Source organism: Filicampus tigris, chromosome 3, assembly GCF_054856515.1.
Source record: "Filicampus tigris isolate MCC_2025a chromosome 3, RoL_Ftig_1.0, whole genome shotgun sequence".
Classification (NCBI taxonomy): domain Eukaryota; kingdom Metazoa; phylum Chordata; class Actinopteri; order Syngnathiformes; family Syngnathidae; genus Filicampus; species Filicampus tigris.
In genome coordinates, this window is record NC_141219.1 from 23368969 (window position 1) to 23387444 (window position 18476).

The 18476-nt window shown below is 39.8% G+C and overlaps 1 protein-coding gene across 1 annotated transcript in view; it reads left to right on the plus strand.

Moving 5' to 3' along the window:
• Positions 1–1182: 1182 nt before the first annotated feature.
• The window catches only part of ddb1 (damage-specific DNA binding protein 1), a 43089-nt gene continuing 25795 nt past the window's right edge, over positions 1183–18476 (plus strand). The window contains exons 1-9 of the mRNA XM_086026058.1: positions 1183–1375; positions 2216–2364; positions 2672–2788; positions 6922–7143; positions 7468–7582; positions 8774–8871; positions 9712–9870; positions 12271–12354; positions 13026–13142. Coding sequence (XP_085882184.1) covers positions 1315–1375; positions 2216–2364; positions 2672–2788; positions 6922–7143; positions 7468–7582; positions 8774–8871; positions 9712–9870; positions 12271–12354; positions 13026–13142 — 1122 coding nt within the window. The 5' untranslated portion in view covers positions 1183–1314. The remainder of the gene's footprint in view (positions 1376–2215; positions 2365–2671; positions 2789–6921; positions 7144–7467; positions 7583–8773; positions 8872–9711; positions 9871–12270; positions 12355–13025; positions 13143–18476) is intronic.

Genomic DNA, 18476 nt, shown 5'->3' on the forward strand with positions numbered 1-18476 from the left:
TATAACGAAAACACAAGATTTTTATCCTCTTTGATGTTCCGGGTCTTGATATGGTACAAATCAATTTAGAAGTCAATCGGATAAAATCTCTAGTACGAGGTGCAAAAGTATGACCCCTGCAATTTTGAAAAAAATGGGCCAAAATTGTACATTCAAATACTCATATAGCTTCCTGTAAATTTTATTGTATGGCTTATAGGTCTCGAGGTGCTATTAGTCTCCCAATTTTTCATACCCCTAGTTTAGGGATGGACAAATAGCTGTATTACAATAATGCTATTTTAAATATGGAAAAATTATGTACATAGGTGCAAAACACGTGCTCTACGCCTTTTCCTTTTGATTATAAATTTTGCGATGCATCTAATGGTCCACTGTCATGACCCAAAAACAAAGCAGTTAAAGCAAACAACAAAATAACCAAATGCTGTATTTCTTTTTTTCTAGTGAAAAGGACTCTCTAGCATAAAAATTACCATTCAAGACTGCACGCAATTACCGAACAAGAAACCAACATTAAGTGCAAGAGTTCAACTCAATCAAATTTTTTTGCCCTGCAAATCATTCCAAATCAGCAAAAAAGATTAGGCCTTCTCATATTTCAATCTAGACCCAGTGTCCTTGCCGTCTTTCGTGGAAAATGTATTTGAAATGTTTATATTTTTTGGGGGAAAAAAAATCGCCCCAAAATTGTTTGATGGTCACAGTAGAATGGACTCTAATGTTTACAAAACCACTTTGTCCATCAATTTACACAAAAATGCATCCCAACTAATTGTGAGACGCTTCATCATTCAACAAGGTGACTGCCAACACAACAAACAGTGGTGTCAAATCCAGGTCCAGAAAGTAAAAAGTAAAAACATGTCACAGTTTGGCTTTAGCCAGATGTGCTGCTCATGTATGTTCCAATAATTTTGCTCACTTGAAAAGTGGAGGCTTCCAACAAAAGGTGCTCTGTCCTCAGTTACATCTAGATGTAAACATCACGAAATAAAAGCTGGAATTCTGAACATTTGTCTGATATTCCCCTTTCGATCTGAAACCCAAATGCCTTCAGTACACAACAGAAACAAAGGAATTGACCTTGCTGTTCTTTTGAAGGACACTTTATTTTGCAGGGCTTTCTCATTTCCTCCATGTAGCCTCCGTGACAAAGAGGGCGCTCTAGGCTGTAGTTGTTGTTAGCTGGCAAACGCTTGACGGACTCACGGCTCTGGTAACTAACTACTTCCGGGAGTTGTAGTTCAATGATTTTGTCACTTGCGTGAGCGATATAACACTTTTGGGTGTTTATCTGCCACTGTTGTCAAGATGTCGTATAACTACGTGGTTACAGCTCAAAAGCCCACGGCGGTCAACGCTTGCATCACAGGTAAATGTTCCATGTTGCTGTTTATTTCAGAACTATGCTTGCATGCTAGCTGAACTCCCGCGCTGCACGTCCAAAGCTCCTCACGGGCCTGTAGTAGCCGATAGCTCTGGTTGGGCTAAGAACTGTTTATCTGCCAGTTCTGTCTTGGCTATACGTTTCACACTCAGCGTACAATGTATTTGCTTTGTTTGGTAGCTTACATGCGATCGGGGGAAGCTGTTGGTTGCGGTGCTTGTATTTTAAAGTAATCCTATTTGCATGTAAATGATCCTCACTAGATGAAGTTCATAAACCTAGCAATTACTATTTTGCTTCACAGCTACTTTTAGCCTTCTTTGAAAATATGCTGTTTGTAGCCGAGTAATAATTTAACGGTGCGGCCTTGCTATCGTCAGATGGAATAACCATTTCATTGGCACACTTTCACTGTATAAAATGTGCCAACTGCAAGTAAATTTTGATTTAATTTGTAATTTGTAATCTCATTTGATTGCATGATCTGCAAATATCAACAGTAGCAGTCAAAGTAGAAGTAATTTTGTCCAGCCAACATTGCCAAGAGCTGCCCCAAAAGGAAAAGCATCACATTTCTCACGATTTTGGCAATACGTTTTTTTTTCATATTTGTTTTGAGTTAACTGGTGTTGGTAGCATGATCAATTTATTAAATATTACTGTTACGATTTCATTTTACAATTAGCAACTAAATAATGGCCCATACTAATCCTGAAATGCAAACTGATCTATTGTCAAAATAAACTTTTTCAGTCTTGCCTTTTTCTGCTGATATAAACAAAAACAAGAGTGTAAACAGCATGTTATGTCTTGATGATTTTACAGGTCACTTCACCTCTGCAGAGGACCTCAATTTGCTAATAGCAAAAAACACAAGATTGGAAATCTATGTTGTCACAGCTGAAGGACTCCGACCTGTCAAGGAAGTGGGCATGTATGGCAAGATTGCTGTCATGGAGCTGTTTAGGCCCAAGGTACAGATTTTGTTCACCTCTTTTGACTGTGGACTGCAGTAATTTGTGTGATTGTCAAAACACATTACTTGGCAGTCAAGTATCCATACACAGTGGACACATCAATTGTGTTAAGATGCCATTTGTAATATTTAGATATCAGATGCATGCTTTGCAATTGTGTGAAAATGTTCACGCAAATCAGTGGAGGGATTCAAAGGGCGAAGACTAAACATGTTTTTCAATGTTGGAACAGTTTTATGTAATTAAACTTTAATTGCAAAGTCCCAGACTAGTTTTTGGTTGATCACTTACTTATGCTCTGTAGGGTGAGAACAAGGATCTGCTATTTATTCTCACTTCGAAGTACAACGCCTGCATCCTTGAATACAAACAGAACGGCGAAAGCATTGACATCATCACTCGTGCCCATGGGAATGTCCAGGTGGGTGATCAATAATAAAAAAAAGAAAAGCTTGTCTTGATTTAAACACATGGATAACAACATGTAATCTCACAGAACTTTAACACACGGAGTACGAGAGCAGTCATTTTGACTGCTTTCAAACTTTGATATGTTATTGTGTTATGTGTGTATATAGATGATTGTGTTATGTATATATAGATGTACGATGCTTCAAGCCGTTTGACTTTTCCTAATTCTGTATGTGTTTCATTTCCATGGTGCAATTTTATAATCCATCCATCCATTATCGATTCCACTTATCCTCACAAGGGTCGCGGGGCGTGCTGGAGCCTATCCCAGCTGTCTTTGGGCAGTAGGTGGGGGACACCCTGAATTGGTCGCCAGCCAATCGCAGGGCACACAGAGACAAATATCCGCACTCGCAATCACACCTAGGGGCAATTTAGAGAGTCCAATCAACTTACCATGCATGTTTTTGGAATGTGGAAGGAAACCGGAGTACCCGGAGAAAACCCACGCAGGCACGGGGAGAACATGCAAATTCCACACAGGGAGGCCGTAGCCGGGATCGAACCCACGACCTCTGAACTGTGAGGCGGACGTGCTAACCAGTCGACCACCGTGCCGCCCAATTTTATAATATTAAACAATATAAAAGTAGTTATGGGTAGGGATGCCCCAATCGATCGGGCACCGATCATAATCGGCCGTTTTTTGTGAAAAATGACGTGACCGGAATATTGGATCAAAGCCTTTTATTGCAGATCAAAACATCCGATCACCTGCAGCTCATACTTGGCTACCGCGAAACGAAATTGCAAAAAAGTTCATTTGTTTAATACGCGACGACGTCCCTCCTTCCAAAGCATCACTCGCGCCGCCCTGCACGCAACCGCGCCCGCGCGAGCTACACTGACTCCAATTGAAACGCTCCGCCAGAAAGGCTCCCTAACGCAGCCGCGCCTCCGCTGCGAGCAGAGGGGAGGGACGCAACACAAGGCTGCAAAGCATGAGCTGCGGGTGATAGGATGTTTTGATCGGCAATAAAAGGCTTTGATCGAATATTCCGACCACCGCAGTTGGTGTGAACATAGCATTGTCTGCTGTGTGTGTGGAGTTTGCGTCTTGTAATACTGTATATGGCATGAAAAGGTACCTCGCGAGGGGAGCATGGCCGAAAGTTTAAATACAACCAACTTAATCCCTCATTTGAAGAACAAGCAATTGGGAAACTATGGTGAGTTTAGGAGGCTCACTGCATTGAATAAAGTCAAGGCGGACACAGAGCCGTATCAGTGGCATTATTGCCACAGGGAGATTAAAAGATTAACAGTGACTTTTTTCTCGTTGACAAATGCAGATAGTTTGTCTATGCACAAGACAATAAAGTTCCTGAGTCGTTTCAATTTAGGAACTTGTTGAACAGTTTGTTCAAGTGAAGCTTGCATGTGACTATTTTTTCTACTTTGATTATATTTGGAATCATGCAATGTTTAGGTGGCATCTTATTTATTTGACTTTTTGCAGAATTAAGTCTTTTTGAGACTGCTGATTATTTTGATCCGTTAAAAACTGTTACTAAAAGCTGGTAAATTTAAGTTGTTCAGTTACCTTTGTGACTGAGTAATTGTTGTATTGTGCCAGCAACGTTTTTGTGTTGCTTCATGCTTTTGAAAATATACAGGGTGTCCATAAAGCCCCTTGACCATTTTAAAAATGCAATTGATTAGATATTTTATTCAGATTTGTTCTATTGTATTCAGTGTTTATTCAAGTTTTTTTTTTTATCAGACTGCATTTGTGTGTTTCAGGGATCCTGTTTGTCGAAGAGTTGATGTTGAATGAACCCCTACAAAATGGCTATGGTTTATTGAATCAAAATCGGATAGGCAGACTCAGCGAAACTACAGAACTAAGTATGGAAGAGATCCACCATCACGTCCGTCGATTCGTGCATGGCACATGAAATTTATGGAGACAGGAACAGTGTTAGATAAAGGAAGGAGTGGGCGACCAAGAACATCTAATGAAAACATCGATCGTGTAAGACAATCCTTTTCTCGTTCTCCCACAAAGTCCATCCGTACTGCTGCCACACAGTTACAGCTACCGCGTTCAACAGTGCACAAGGTCCTACACAAGAACTTGCGATTGTACGCTTACAAAGTGCAACTTTTAGATGCACTCGAGCCAAATGATAAACCAAGACGAAAAGAGTTTGCAGTTAAAATACCGGAACGAATTTCTGAGGATGAAACATTCCTCAGACGAGTTTGTTTTAGTGATGAGGCAACCTTTCATGTTTCAGGGAAACTGATCAAACACAATGTAAGAATCTGTGGATCAGAACACCCCCACGTGACTAGAGAAATTGAGCGTAATAGCCCAAAGGTGAATTTGTGGTGTGCAAATGTTTACCTTGACCTTTTAACTGAATATGTGGCACCACAACTGAATGACCTTCAACCAACCATCATTTTTCAGCAAGATGGTGCACCACCACATTGGGGGCTGCATGTTCGTGGGTTCCTCAATCAAACATTTCCAGACCGATGGATTGGAAGGGATGGGCCAATTCCTTGGCCAGATATCACTCCCCTGGACTTCTTTCTATGGGGCTATGTTAAAGATATCGTGTATCGAACAAAGATAAGGGACATTACTGACCTTAAGCAAAGGATTACTGATGCCATTGCCACAATTGATGAGGCTATGCTACAGCGAACATGGCAAGAAATCGAGTACCGTCTTGATGTGCTTCGTGCACCCTGAAACATGAAAGGTTGCCTCATCACTAAAACAAACTCGTCTGAGGAATGTTTCATCCTCAGAAATTTGTTCCGGTATGTTAACTGCAAACTCTTTTCGTCTTGGTTTATCATTTGGCTCGAGTGCCTGTAAGAGTTGCACTTTGTAAGCGTACAAGCGCAAGTTCTTGTGTAGGACCTTGTGCACTGTTGAACGCGGTAGCTGTAACTGTGTGGCAGCAGTACGGATGGACTTTGTGGGAGAACGAGAAAAGGATTGTCTTACACGATCGATGTTTTCATTAGATCTTCTTGGTCGCCCACTCCTTCCTTTATCTAACACTGTCCCTGTCTCCATAAATTTCTTGTGCCATGCACGAATTGACGGACGTGATGGTGGATCTCTGCCATACTTAGTTCTGTAGTTTCGCTGAGTCTGCTTATCCGATTTTGTTTCAATAAACCATGAGACACATTGCGCCTTCTCTTGAGGCGTTGCCATTTTGTAGGGGTTCATTCAACATCACCTCTTTGACAAACAGGATCCCTGAAACTCACAAATGCAGTCTGATAAACTTTAATAAACACTGAATACAATAGAACAAATCTGAATAAATAAAATATCTAATCAATTGCATTTTTAATACATTTTTTAAATGGTGAAGAGACTTTATGGACACCCTGTATGTAGATTTTTGTCAAAATTACGGCAGTAATACGGCTGTTTTTTTTCCAGATATTGCATAATAGCGGTCACCATAAATAAATGGAAAAATATACATATATTCCATGCGATCGGAGTCGGTATCGGCCAATGTCACTCATGCATGATCGGTATTCTTAAACTATGGCGTGCCGGTCAATTTGACTACTTACACACGTTGCACTGGCACAGCGCTGTCTGATTTCTATAGCAACCAGCGGTTGCATTGTGAAACGCTGCTGGTCACAGACAATTGAAATAAATAAAATAATGAGTTATGTGGTGCTTGTTGACATAATTCCCCCATGGAAAAAAGATTTGTTTTGGGTGCCATACTTCCAATTTACTTCCTCTTCTTTCTAAGTGAAGTACACTAAAGTATTTTACAACACGCGTCTCCTTTCCTGGCACCAAGATATTATGTTTATTATCCAGGAATTAATCGTTTGCCTCAATGACCTGAGATTTTGGTGTGACATGATCGTGGTTCAAAGTTGAAGTTGTACAATTTTAGTCATAATTTTCCTCCAAATTCAGTTTCTATTCGAAACTGTATGGCTTTAGAGACACTCAGCTTCGTAGTCAAACTAATAGTGTCACCTTGTAAAATAAAATTACAAATTATATTCGTATTCTTCTGGTAATACTTCAAATGTGTTCTGCTCACATAACCCCCTGCAAATGGACTTTTTTGATTGCAGGATCGCATTGGGCGACCCTCAGAGACCGGCATTATTGGAATTGTTGACCCAGAATGCCGTATGATTGGCCTGCGGCTGTATGATGGCTTATTCAAAGTGATCCCTTTGGATCGAGACAATCGTGAGCTTAAGGCGTTCAACATCAGACTGGAGGAGCTGCAAGTTATTGATGTACACTTCCTGTATGGCTGCCAGGCTCCAACTGTGTGCCTCATCTATCAGGTATGTTTAGAAATGAGCCATTGGTATACAAACAATGTATGCCATTTTGATTTCAAATATCTAAAACAAAAATCAAACCTATCACTTTTTTGCAGTGCATGCATTTCGCGTATTTTGCAATCATTTTCACTCAACTACTTCGGCTAAAGATTGAGGATCAAATAGGAAAATAATGAAATGATGGTGGTTGTCAACCAAATGATGTTTTTTCAGTAGCAGTTGTTAAAATCTTAATCTAAGTTAAAACATAAAATTTGATTGACGTTGTCTAGTCTGAAGATGTTTCTTAACGTCTGTCTTCTATTGGTCTGTGATATACTGTAGGACCCCCAAGGGCGCCATGTTAAGACCTACGAGGTCTCTCTGAGGGAAAAGGAGTTCAACAAGGGCCCCTGGAAACAGGAGAATGTTGAGGCTGAAGCATCCATGGTCATACCAGGTTCTTGGAGAGTTTTTAATATAGAACCGACCAGTACAATCAGTAAAGGTGTTTACACACTGCACTTGATTTTCACGAGGTAGGACGCAGGGCTGATGTGCCCTTTCACACCCTAATGTTTTGAGAATAACATTCCCCCAAAGTAGAAAATCGCCATAATACAACAAGTGGAATCAATACATTAACATAAAACACTATATAGGCCTACAATAGAAACCGGATAAGAGCCAAAATTTCAGGTCTCAGGTCGGATCAAAAGCCAGAGAATAGAAATGTGTCTTCATCTGGGTTTTAAAATCATATTGGAATAAAAGTACCGGGACACCTTTTTCACAACCCCTAGGGAGTGCTAAATGTCTATACAATGTGACAATTTTTTGTAATTTCACATTCTTCTGCATAATGCTCCCCCCGATTTTCCATTATTCATTTTTTTTATAAACAAAGAAAATGCAAATGCATGTTCTCGAATTTGGGGTATATATTTTTCAATTACAACGGAAAGCCTGTCTTTATAATAAGGACAAGGAGGACTGGTGATGCAAATAAAAAATGTGTGGCTATGCTCTATTTTATTTTAATTTAACATTTCTGTTGTTAAAAATCAGAGATTTCTACAACTTTCAACCAACCTGGTAGTCAGCGAAGTGTAGCTGTCCCTCCATCTTCGTACCATTTTTATCACATCACGTTCCGTTCATGTTTTGTGTCCCAGAGTTCAGGACCCTGGGACAAAAATTAGTGCAGTGTCCCAGAGTTCAGGACCCTGGGACACTGCACTAATTTTTGTTACTGGCATTAATTTTTGTTACTGGTAGCTCACTTTCATCTTTCTTTTCTTTGCTGTGTTTACTGTAGAACAACATTTTTTGCTATTTTGACTTTGTAATCATTCCTGCACCATCGCTCATACTGGGTGAGCCGAAATCTTGAAACAATGCCTGCTGCTGAATTAAAAAAACAAAAACAAAACGAAAATACACGGCAGCACATACACAATAATGGGCTGGTTGACAGCATTATGTGCAGTGTGGAAAGGCCTTTCGTAGTTCTATTCAAATATTGTACATTTGGATACTCACTTAGTCATATTTGAGAGTTTTACAAAGCAATCTTTCAAAAATGGCTGTAATAGTGACTGTTTGTGGTTGGCTACATGTCCTGTATAACTTTGCTGTGCTTGCATTTTAGTGCCGGAGCCTTTTGGTGGTGCTATAATCATAGGGCAGGAGTCAATTTCCTACCACAACGGAGACAAATATTTGGCCATTGCACCTCCCACTATCAAGGTAATTGTATAAACAGTTAAATGATCTGATATGCTTGTGTTGTATGCAAAAGGGATTTTCTGTGCATCTTGGAAAACACTAGAATTGCCATGGTATATTAATTCACTGATAGATGGTATACCGTGGTTGTTGGGGCTTCAAGGGAATTAAGGTGGTCAACCTGTCAGCCAATGTGATGAGAGTAGCTTCAATGAGTTGCAATCCATTGAAGGGAGTACGACTAATATGTCAGTGAATGAAGGATTGTTAGAAATCAACGTGCAGAGTAGATGACATTTGTTGATGCATAGCTTTTAACTAATAAGCAAAGTTTTGAGCTGGATGATAGTGTGTTATCATAAGTTTTTTTTTCAAATCTTGTTTGTCCTCATCATAGCAGAGACCAGCAAAAGTGTTTAAAAAAAACAAACAACCCCCCCGACAAAACATTTTACAACTCTTACTACATGTGGCCGGAACCACAAATTGTTTTTTCCCTTATTTTCTGTAGTATTGCCTATAAAATTTCAGTTCAGTTCCTGCCTCCTGGGATTGAATTTTATGACAAAACTAAGAAAATATGTTGTAGGGAGCCACTGTAAAGTTTGCTGTGCAGCTATCCCTGTGGAAGGTGCACTATACAGTATTATAGAGTTATTCATTCATTCATTCATTCATTCATTCATCAACTAAAGGTTTGGTTCAACCCCTCGTTTCCCACTGAATTCAATTCTTCCTCTTACCGATACGCAGTGGTCCCCATTATTTCAGCTCTTCACAAAAGTTTGACCTTTCTGTTACTGTGCCAGATCCACCTTGCCTGTAGCTTTATTGACATGACATATTTGTGTTTGACTGCAGCAAAGCACTATAGTCTGCCACAACCGAGTGGACCCTAATGGATCACGCTACCTGCTGGGAGACATGGAAGGGCGCCTTTTCATGTTGCTGCTGGAGAAAGAGGACCTAATGGATGGAACAGTTGCCCTCAAAGACCTGCATGTGGAGTTGTTAGGAGAGGTGCTCTACTTTATTGTTGCAGTGAACTCCCACTTATCAATGGGCACAAGGGTTCCCAATCCCGGCACATTTAAACTTGATAAAGCACACTTTTAAAAGTATCCCTTAACAGCTATTCTAATGCTTACTGTCAAGATTTGGGAGACTGCCAGATAATAACATCACTTTACGCAAACGGAAATAAGACTCTTGCTCACATAGTTTCCCAAATACAAAGCTAAGCGTGTTTGCTTTAAACTGTTTATTTGTCACTCCCACTTAAAGTTTACTTTAAAACTGTCACATAATAACAAAAGAGAATGAAGCATCCATCTGTCTATTATCCAAACCGCTTATCCTCACGAGGGTCGAGCGGGTGCTGGAAGCGTATCCTAGCTGTCTTTGGGCAATAGGCAGCGTACACCCTGAATTGGTTGCCAGCCAATCGCAGGGCACACGCAGACATTCACACTCACAATCATACCTAGGGACAATTGAGAGTGTTCAATTAACCTACCGTTCATCTTTTGTGGAATGTGGGAGGAAACCGGAGTACCCGGAGGAAATCCATGCAGGCACGGGGAGAATGAAACATTGTGTATTTAAATACCAAAATGTTCATTATCTAGCTGTCTTAATGCAACCTTATAATAATACAAAATGCCATAGATATTGTAGGCTATTGGAAATTAGCATTGATGTTGCGGTAAATATCAACCTTCAAACAGTTACACTTGATGCTTAAACACACGAAGCTGCAACATATTCAAACGGGATGCAACATTACTCGCAGGCATATCGTCACACTTATTAAAAAATGTTCTCATTTTTTCGTGAGTGGTCTTCCCGCATTACAGACATCCCATTAACGTGAAAACTAAAACATTTCCAAAATTGGACATGTTTTTTTCACAGCACAGTGACCATATGTTCTCTGCTGTTGTTCAAACTAAGTGGAGTTTAGTTGGGGACCTTCTCTCCTCTTCCTCTTGCTGTTCTTCTGTTATGTGGAATGCCTTCTAGTAGACCTGTGTGCTCTCTGGCACGTTGCGTCATGTTGCATGTACGTCATACAGTAATGTAAAAACCTAGTACAAAAACAGTGTAAAAATCTGCGATTTGGTGGGTGGCGGGAAAGGTGAACCATGCTATAGCGGTGGTCATAGTATCTCTTATTTTGTCGATGTCCAACTTCACTATGTTAGCCAACCTGCCTCATTTTTTCCCATCCCTTTTAAGTTGCATGGCCACCATTTCTCTACCTTGTTGGTTTTTCTCCAGCTTTTCCATCCTCTCAGGGCTACTATAGCGTTTTTCGTGTTTTATAGCCTTGACAAAACCTAATAGATCTTTCCACACTTGTACAGAGGATGTGACAAATCATTCTCTCTTTGCAGCTTGCCGGGTGTCACTTATCAATTTTAAAGTGATTTAAGCAATGGCTGCACGTCAATATCAACCTTAAAGCCAAATCTCGTGTGAAAGGCAGACAGGTCTGGCTTGCAACACCGTTGTCATGATCTGCCAACGACATAGTCTAGTAAATGCTGTTTTGCTTGTCCTCTGAGAGGTGCTGGAGCTAGAAGCCATCAAGGGAAGCGCTACTGCCGAGCTAGAGACAGATTGCTTTTTAAATTGTTGGCTTTATTGTTGGGTCCAGTCTGCTCAACCAACAGGCAGCAGCATCTCTGCCTTGTCATTTAAGAGAAATATTTCACTCGACAGTGCATTCTGCACTTAACCCATTAAAGCCTAAAGCGCCTGGCTCAACAGCTCCCCAAAACCTAAGGTCGTCTTTGGAATTACCCTTGTAAACCTGAAGTTTTCCCAGAAGTTCAACACCTCCAAAATAATTAATATCTCAGCCCCTGTAGCAGACAGAAACATCATTCCAAAAGAATTTGAGACCTTAGACATGTGGCTTGCACACAGGCCAGAGTTGATTAATCTTTACTGTTTCAATCAAAGATCAAGAATTCGAGAACATCCTCTACGGGCTTATGACACCGCCACGTGTATATTCTGATACATTTTATTGGTCAAGAGACCGATAATTAAATAATTAATAATAATAATAATAATGATCTTAATTTCAAAGTAATAAAATGAAACATTTTTACAATTTAAACAATCTGTTTGATCCGACTAAGATTTTGATGTTAATTAAAACAATTACTACACTTGATTAGTAAGTTGAAATATTGTGTAGTTGTCAAAATAGGCTTATTTAATGTGAAGCTTAATTGTTAACTAAATTAAACACACTTTAATTTTGCATCATGAATGTCTTGGAATTTCATGGAATTCATTTATACTTCATTCTCAATTCAGTACTGAATTACATACAGCCCTGGTTTCTAATAGTACCAGTATTTCTTATTCACATAGATGTTAATGTGTTTTATTTCTCTTCACTGACAGACATCCATTGCTGAGTGTTTGACCTATTTGGATAATGGTGTGGTCTTTGTGGGATCCAGACTGGGTGACTCCCAACTGGTAAAGGTATGCAACCGGTTACCTTTGTTCCAAGGAACACTTAACAGTTGTAAAACCCCAAAATAATAAACAAATAATGCTGTCACATTCTCCTTAAAGTGGAAATCAAACATATTTTTTTCAAGGATATGTTCCTAGCAGGCCCACTAGTTGAAACACAGAATTTTGATTAGTATTGCGTTTGTGGAATATGAGTTAAGCAGCAAAATCCACCCCTTTTTAGCCATCTCAGGGGGCGGCCATTTTGTCACTTCTATTGACTGAAAATGACATCACAACTGCTCAGGGCTCAGGTAACAACCAATCACGGCTCAGATTCAGAAAACAAGTCAGTGGTAATTGGTCGTTACTTGATCCCAGAGCAGTTTTAAATGTCATTTCAGTCGACAGAAGTGACAAAATCGCCGCCCCCGGAGATGGAGAAAAAGGACTGCATTAACTCTTATTCCACAAACGCAATATTTATATATGTCAGAATTATACTTATATTTATCAGAATGCCTTGTTCCAACTAGTGGGCTTGCATAGAACATATTCTTGAAAGAAATATCTTTGGGGTGACGTCCCCTTTAAAGATACCAAATGTCTCAGTCTTCTCATGTAAGGCTTTTTCTTTTTCATTCTCTTTATTCTTACAAATTGCAAATTCTTACAAATACTCTGGGATTGATCAACAGCTCAATGTGGACAGCAATGACCAAGGCTCATATGTGGCTGTCATGGAGACGTTCACTAATCTGGGGCCTATTGTGGATATGTGTGTGGTTGATCTGGAGAGGCAAGGACAAGGCCAGGTGAATACTCATTTCTATATTACACTGTCATTCATCATTCATATTTTGAATTGTGTCGAGGCTCTCACACATTTTGATGATCTATGATGCAATTATTGATGGTGTGGGAAGACCTTTTTAATTGGTTTAATAGCAAAAAAATAACACAGTGAGGTGTGCTAAAGGATACTTCAGAAAATTGCATTCATCAGATATTTTGTGTAACTATACTGGGCTTCCAAATTGGTGGGTTGAGTTTTGAGGTTGAACTTTATCACTTTAGAACAGACCATGGCATTATATAGTCTCTGACTGTAAAATAAAATTATAAAATAAATAAAATATTGAAACTTTCATGCTAGCGTTGTTTTGTGTTTGTGTCCGAAAGCAGTGACTCAAGCATGTGAAGTGAAAGCTTTTGACCATCACACAAGCTTTCTGTCCTTATAGTTTAATGCTTGCTATAAACGACGAATGACGATAGACATGATAGGAAAAAAGTGACATGATAAAAACGTTTCTATCGTCTTTACGGTGTATATTGTCATATCACCCAGCTGTAGTGTTCATTCTAACATTGCGCACACTGTTGGTGGGTGTGTTGCATGCCAATCATGACTCATCTTCGGAAAACAGGTGAGCCGTGATTGGTTGTTACCTAAGCCCTGAGCAACTGTGATGTCATTCTCAATCAACAGCAAGTGACAAAAGTGGCCGCCCCCTGAGATGGACAAAAACTGGTGGATTTTACTACTTAACTCATATTCCACAAACAAAATATTAATAAGACTGCCATGTTAAGACCCGTGGGGCTGCATAGAACATATTATTGTAAAGACATTGGGGTTGACTTCCCCTTTAAATGTGAGGTTTGTATTTTAGGTAGCTCAGATGGTTTGCACTACGGAAAATGTAAGAGAGCGCCATAAGCACAAAATTAAGTTTTAACTAATGGAATTGGAATTGTTAGTAGAAGAAGTGAGCAAACATTTTAATGAGTTACAGAAAAAAAAATGGTTAACAGCCATGTTTTTAATTTTTTTATTTAAGTGTGTAGCAGTTAGATATGTCTGCCCATCCTGCCTAACACTGTGTTCAAACAGACAGAACGCCCGAAAAAGTGCTCTGAGACAGGCCAGTACAAGATGTCATACAGCGCTGAAAATACCCAGATGCAAGGGAATGCAGAATTGAAATGAATTTTTTTCAAAGGTTCTGCGGAATGACTCCTTATTTTTATTTTTGCCCTTAGACCATTCAGAAGCTCCAAATTTGTATTCATGAAAAGACAATATGGTGTTTCGGTTTTTTAATATTGCGTTCGTGGAATATGAGTTACAGCAAAATCCACCTGCTTTTAGCCATCTCTGGGGACAGCAATTGTGTCACTTCTGTCGACTGAATATAACACAGATGCTCAGTGCTCAGATAACAACCAATCATGACTCAGCTTCAGAAAACAGGTGAGCCATGATTGGTCATTACTTGAGCAACTGTGATGTCATTTTCAGGCCACAGAAGTCACAAAATGACCGCCACTAGAGATGGCTAAAAACAGGTGGATTAACTCTTATTCCACAAACACAATATTTATCAGAATGCCTTGTTTCAACTAGTGGCCCTGCATAGAACATATTCTTGAAAAAGAACGTTTGGGTTGACTTCCTCTTTTCCCACACTTTGAAGCACCCTGCAGCTTTAAATTAGTTGTTAGATTTTGAATAACAAGATTCATGCAGCCAATATATTTGAGACGAAAAGGCTTGTCAATCAGGGCATGCAAAGTCGTATTTAAAGCCACTCTACATCAGTGTATTTAAAGTGGGAGGCTTGGATGATGAGCAGCGAGAATTCTTATGCAAAACCTGGCCACATGCAAGGGCAACTTTCGCTGAAGTCTGCCAGCTGGTCCTCACAGCGTGGACCAGTGTCAACAAAATTCACTATTACCAACGGGTTTCAAAAGGCTGGACTTCCATGATGACTATGAGACAAAAGTTCAGAAGTACAGCATTTGTTTAATGGTATTTACATCTAAATGTCTTAACTCAACAGGACACCTTTTGTTTGAAGCCTCCACTTTTCAAGTGAGCAAAAGTATTGGAAGAGACATTATTAGATTAATTTAAAGTCACTAACATTACATAACACACTATTTGATGGCGTAACCCCTACTTGCAATAACTGCATCTAGCCTTCAACCCATTGAGTTCCCCAGACTGTTCCATTCTTCATTTAAAATGCTTATGCAGGCCTTTACTGCAGCCTCTTTCTGTTATTGTTTGTTTCTGGGGCTTTCTTCCTTCAGTCTCCTCTTCAGGAGGTGAATTGCATGCTCTGTTTCGCTAAGGTCCGGTTATTGAGCTGGCCAGTCTTAAGACCTTCCACTTTTCCCCCCTGATGAGGTCCTTTTATTGTGTTGGCATTGTGTTTTGGGTCATTGTCTTGTTGCATAATGAAGCTTCTCCCAATTAGTTTGAATGTGTTTTTTATAAATAACCAGACAAAATGGTTTTGTAGACATCAGAATTCATTCTGCTGCTACCATCATGAGTTAGTTACATCATCAATAAAGACTAGTGAGCCCTTTCCAGAAGCGTCCGTGCAAGCCATGACATTACGCCACCATGCTTCACAGATGAGTTTGTGTGTTTTGGATCGTAAACAGATCAGCTTTTTCCTCCATACTTTGGCCTCTGCATCACTTTGGTAAGGGTTATCTTGGACTCATCGGTTCGTAAAACCTTTCTAAAAGTTTTGTGGCTCATCTCTGTACTTTGCAAAATCCAATCTGGCCTTCTGCATCTTTTTGCTGATGAGTCACTTGCATCTTGTGGTACGGCCTGTTAATTTCCTCTCTCGAAGTCTTCTTCGAACAGTGGATTGTGATACCTTCACCCCTGCCCTGTGGAGGTTGGCAGTGATGTCACTGACTGTTGTCATTGGGTGTTTCTTCACAGTTCTCACTAATTTTCTGTCATCCCCTGTAGTTGATACCCTTGGCTGACCTGTTCGATATCTGTTACTCAGTACATCAGTAGTTTTTCTTTTTCTAGACATTCCGAATTATTGTAATGGCTATGTTTGTGCAGCAGCTCTGATTGATTTCCCACTCTTCTCTCAGCTTCAAAATGTTTGCTTTTCTTCAATAGACAGCTCTCTGGTCTTCAATTCGCTTCCATAACAGTATGTGCAGTTTTCACGGATGAAATCAAAAAACCTCAAATAAGCACAACCTATTGTTTAAAGGGGAAGTCAAACCAAACATATTTTTTTCAACAATATGTTCTATGCATGCCCACTAGTTGAAACACGGCATTCTGATTCATATTGCTTTTGTGGAATATGAGTTAAGCAGCAAAATCCACCACTTTTTAGCCATCTCAGGGGTCGGCCATTTTGTCACTTCTGTCGACTGATAATGACATCACAAATGCTCAAGTAGGCTCAATTAACGACCAATCACGGCTCAGCTTCAGAAAACAGGTGGGCCGTGATTGGTCGTTACCTGAGCCCCGAGCAACTGTCATTGTCATTTCCAGTTGACAGAAGTGACAAAATGGCCAGAGATGGCTAAAAAGGAGTGCATTAAAACTCTTATTCCACAAAATCAATATTTATCAGAATGCCTTGTTTCAACTAGTGGACTTGCACAGAACATATTCTTGAAAAAAATATGTTCGGGTTGATTTCCTCTTTAACTCATTCACTGCCAGACATTTTCTGACCCTCTCTTACCCTGACCTTTGAAACCATTTGAAAAAAATATAAATAAGATCCTGGGATTGAATGGCTGGACTGTGAAAAGTAAATTTGTCAATGGCAGTGAATGAGTTGAGCAATACAACTAAAAGGCAGCACCTAAGCAACTCGAAACACGCATCAGTCATATTCCAATACTTTTGCTTAGTTGAATAGTGGGTTTTTCAAACAAAAGGTGCTCTGTCTTGAGTTGTTTACACATCTAGATGGATGATGACCATGAAATAAAAGCTGTATTTCTGAACCAAATGTCTTCAGTATACAACAGAAACAAAGGAATTGACCTTGCTTTTCCAACACTTTGAAGGGACTGCAATTTGTGAATACACATTCCATAAAACTGTCACTGCACCTCACTTAAGTCCACTGAAAGCTCCCTGTCGTAAATGCACCGTGACGTTGGCACATTTCGGCCGGGAGCGCATAACCGCATTTCTAATACTAGAGCCGGGAGCGGATGTCCCGGTATTTTTTCGAGCAGTAATGGCATACGCAAACCATTGCGGGAGCTCTGAAATAAGTGACGTTTAGTGATATAGTTGAACGTGATATATGGTTAAGATATATGTGTATAGATAATGACAATATTGACGTCTTTGGAACAGAATAGAGGATGGTAATTACCTCTCATTTTTTGTTTTTTTTTAAATAGTCTTTCTCTTCTTAGTGCTTCTTTACTTTTACATTTTTGATTGAAACAGGAAATAATAATAACCTCGGGCCTGTGTGAAAGCCACGTCTAAGATCTCAAATTATTTTGGAATTATGTCTATCTGCTACAGTGGCTGAGATATCAAATATTTTGTAGGTGTTGAATTTCCGGGAAAACTTCAGGTTTTAGAGGGTGATTCTTTGGTCGGCCTTAAGTTTTTGAGAGATATTTCACTAGCCTCTTTAGGCCTTGATGGGTTAAAGAACTATTCATGTTTGTTGTTGGTGCAAAAAGCGTGATGACTCAAAAAAAAATACCTACAGGTGTGTAGTGGGTTGTTAGGCTAGGTTCACAACGCAGGTCTTAATGCTCAATTCAGATTTTTTTTTTTAAATCTGATTTTTTTTGTGTAAGCGTTCATATTACATTTTAAATGTGACCTTGGTCTTTCTTGCTGTATGAACACATGCGTCACGAAAGTGACCCGCATGCGCAGAAGAGGCGACGTCACTCCCGACGTTGTGTTTGCGGAAGTAAATGTGGTCCAACGCGTCGGGGCATTTACAGTCAAGCGATTAGGTAGGAGGTAGAAATAAATACAGTATTTGGGGAAAATCACGAGGCGACGCTTTAAGAACTCATTTCACTGAGACATCACTAATGATGACGTCACATCACAACATTAATCGATCTGAGCCGTGGCTGAATTATCGCCATAAATATCCACTTTATGCTTCATGTTTTAAGTGGGATTAAATTAAAGTAAAGTGTAAAATCATTAGTGTTACTCAAAACAACTTTGCAGATTCAATCCCCTCCTGCCAGCACATTCCCTCTGCCTACGCAGGCTCCGGATGACGTCAATGTCGGATATATGCGACCTGGCCGTTCAGACCGCAAACGCATTGGAAAAGATCGGATACGTCTCCGATCTAGGACCA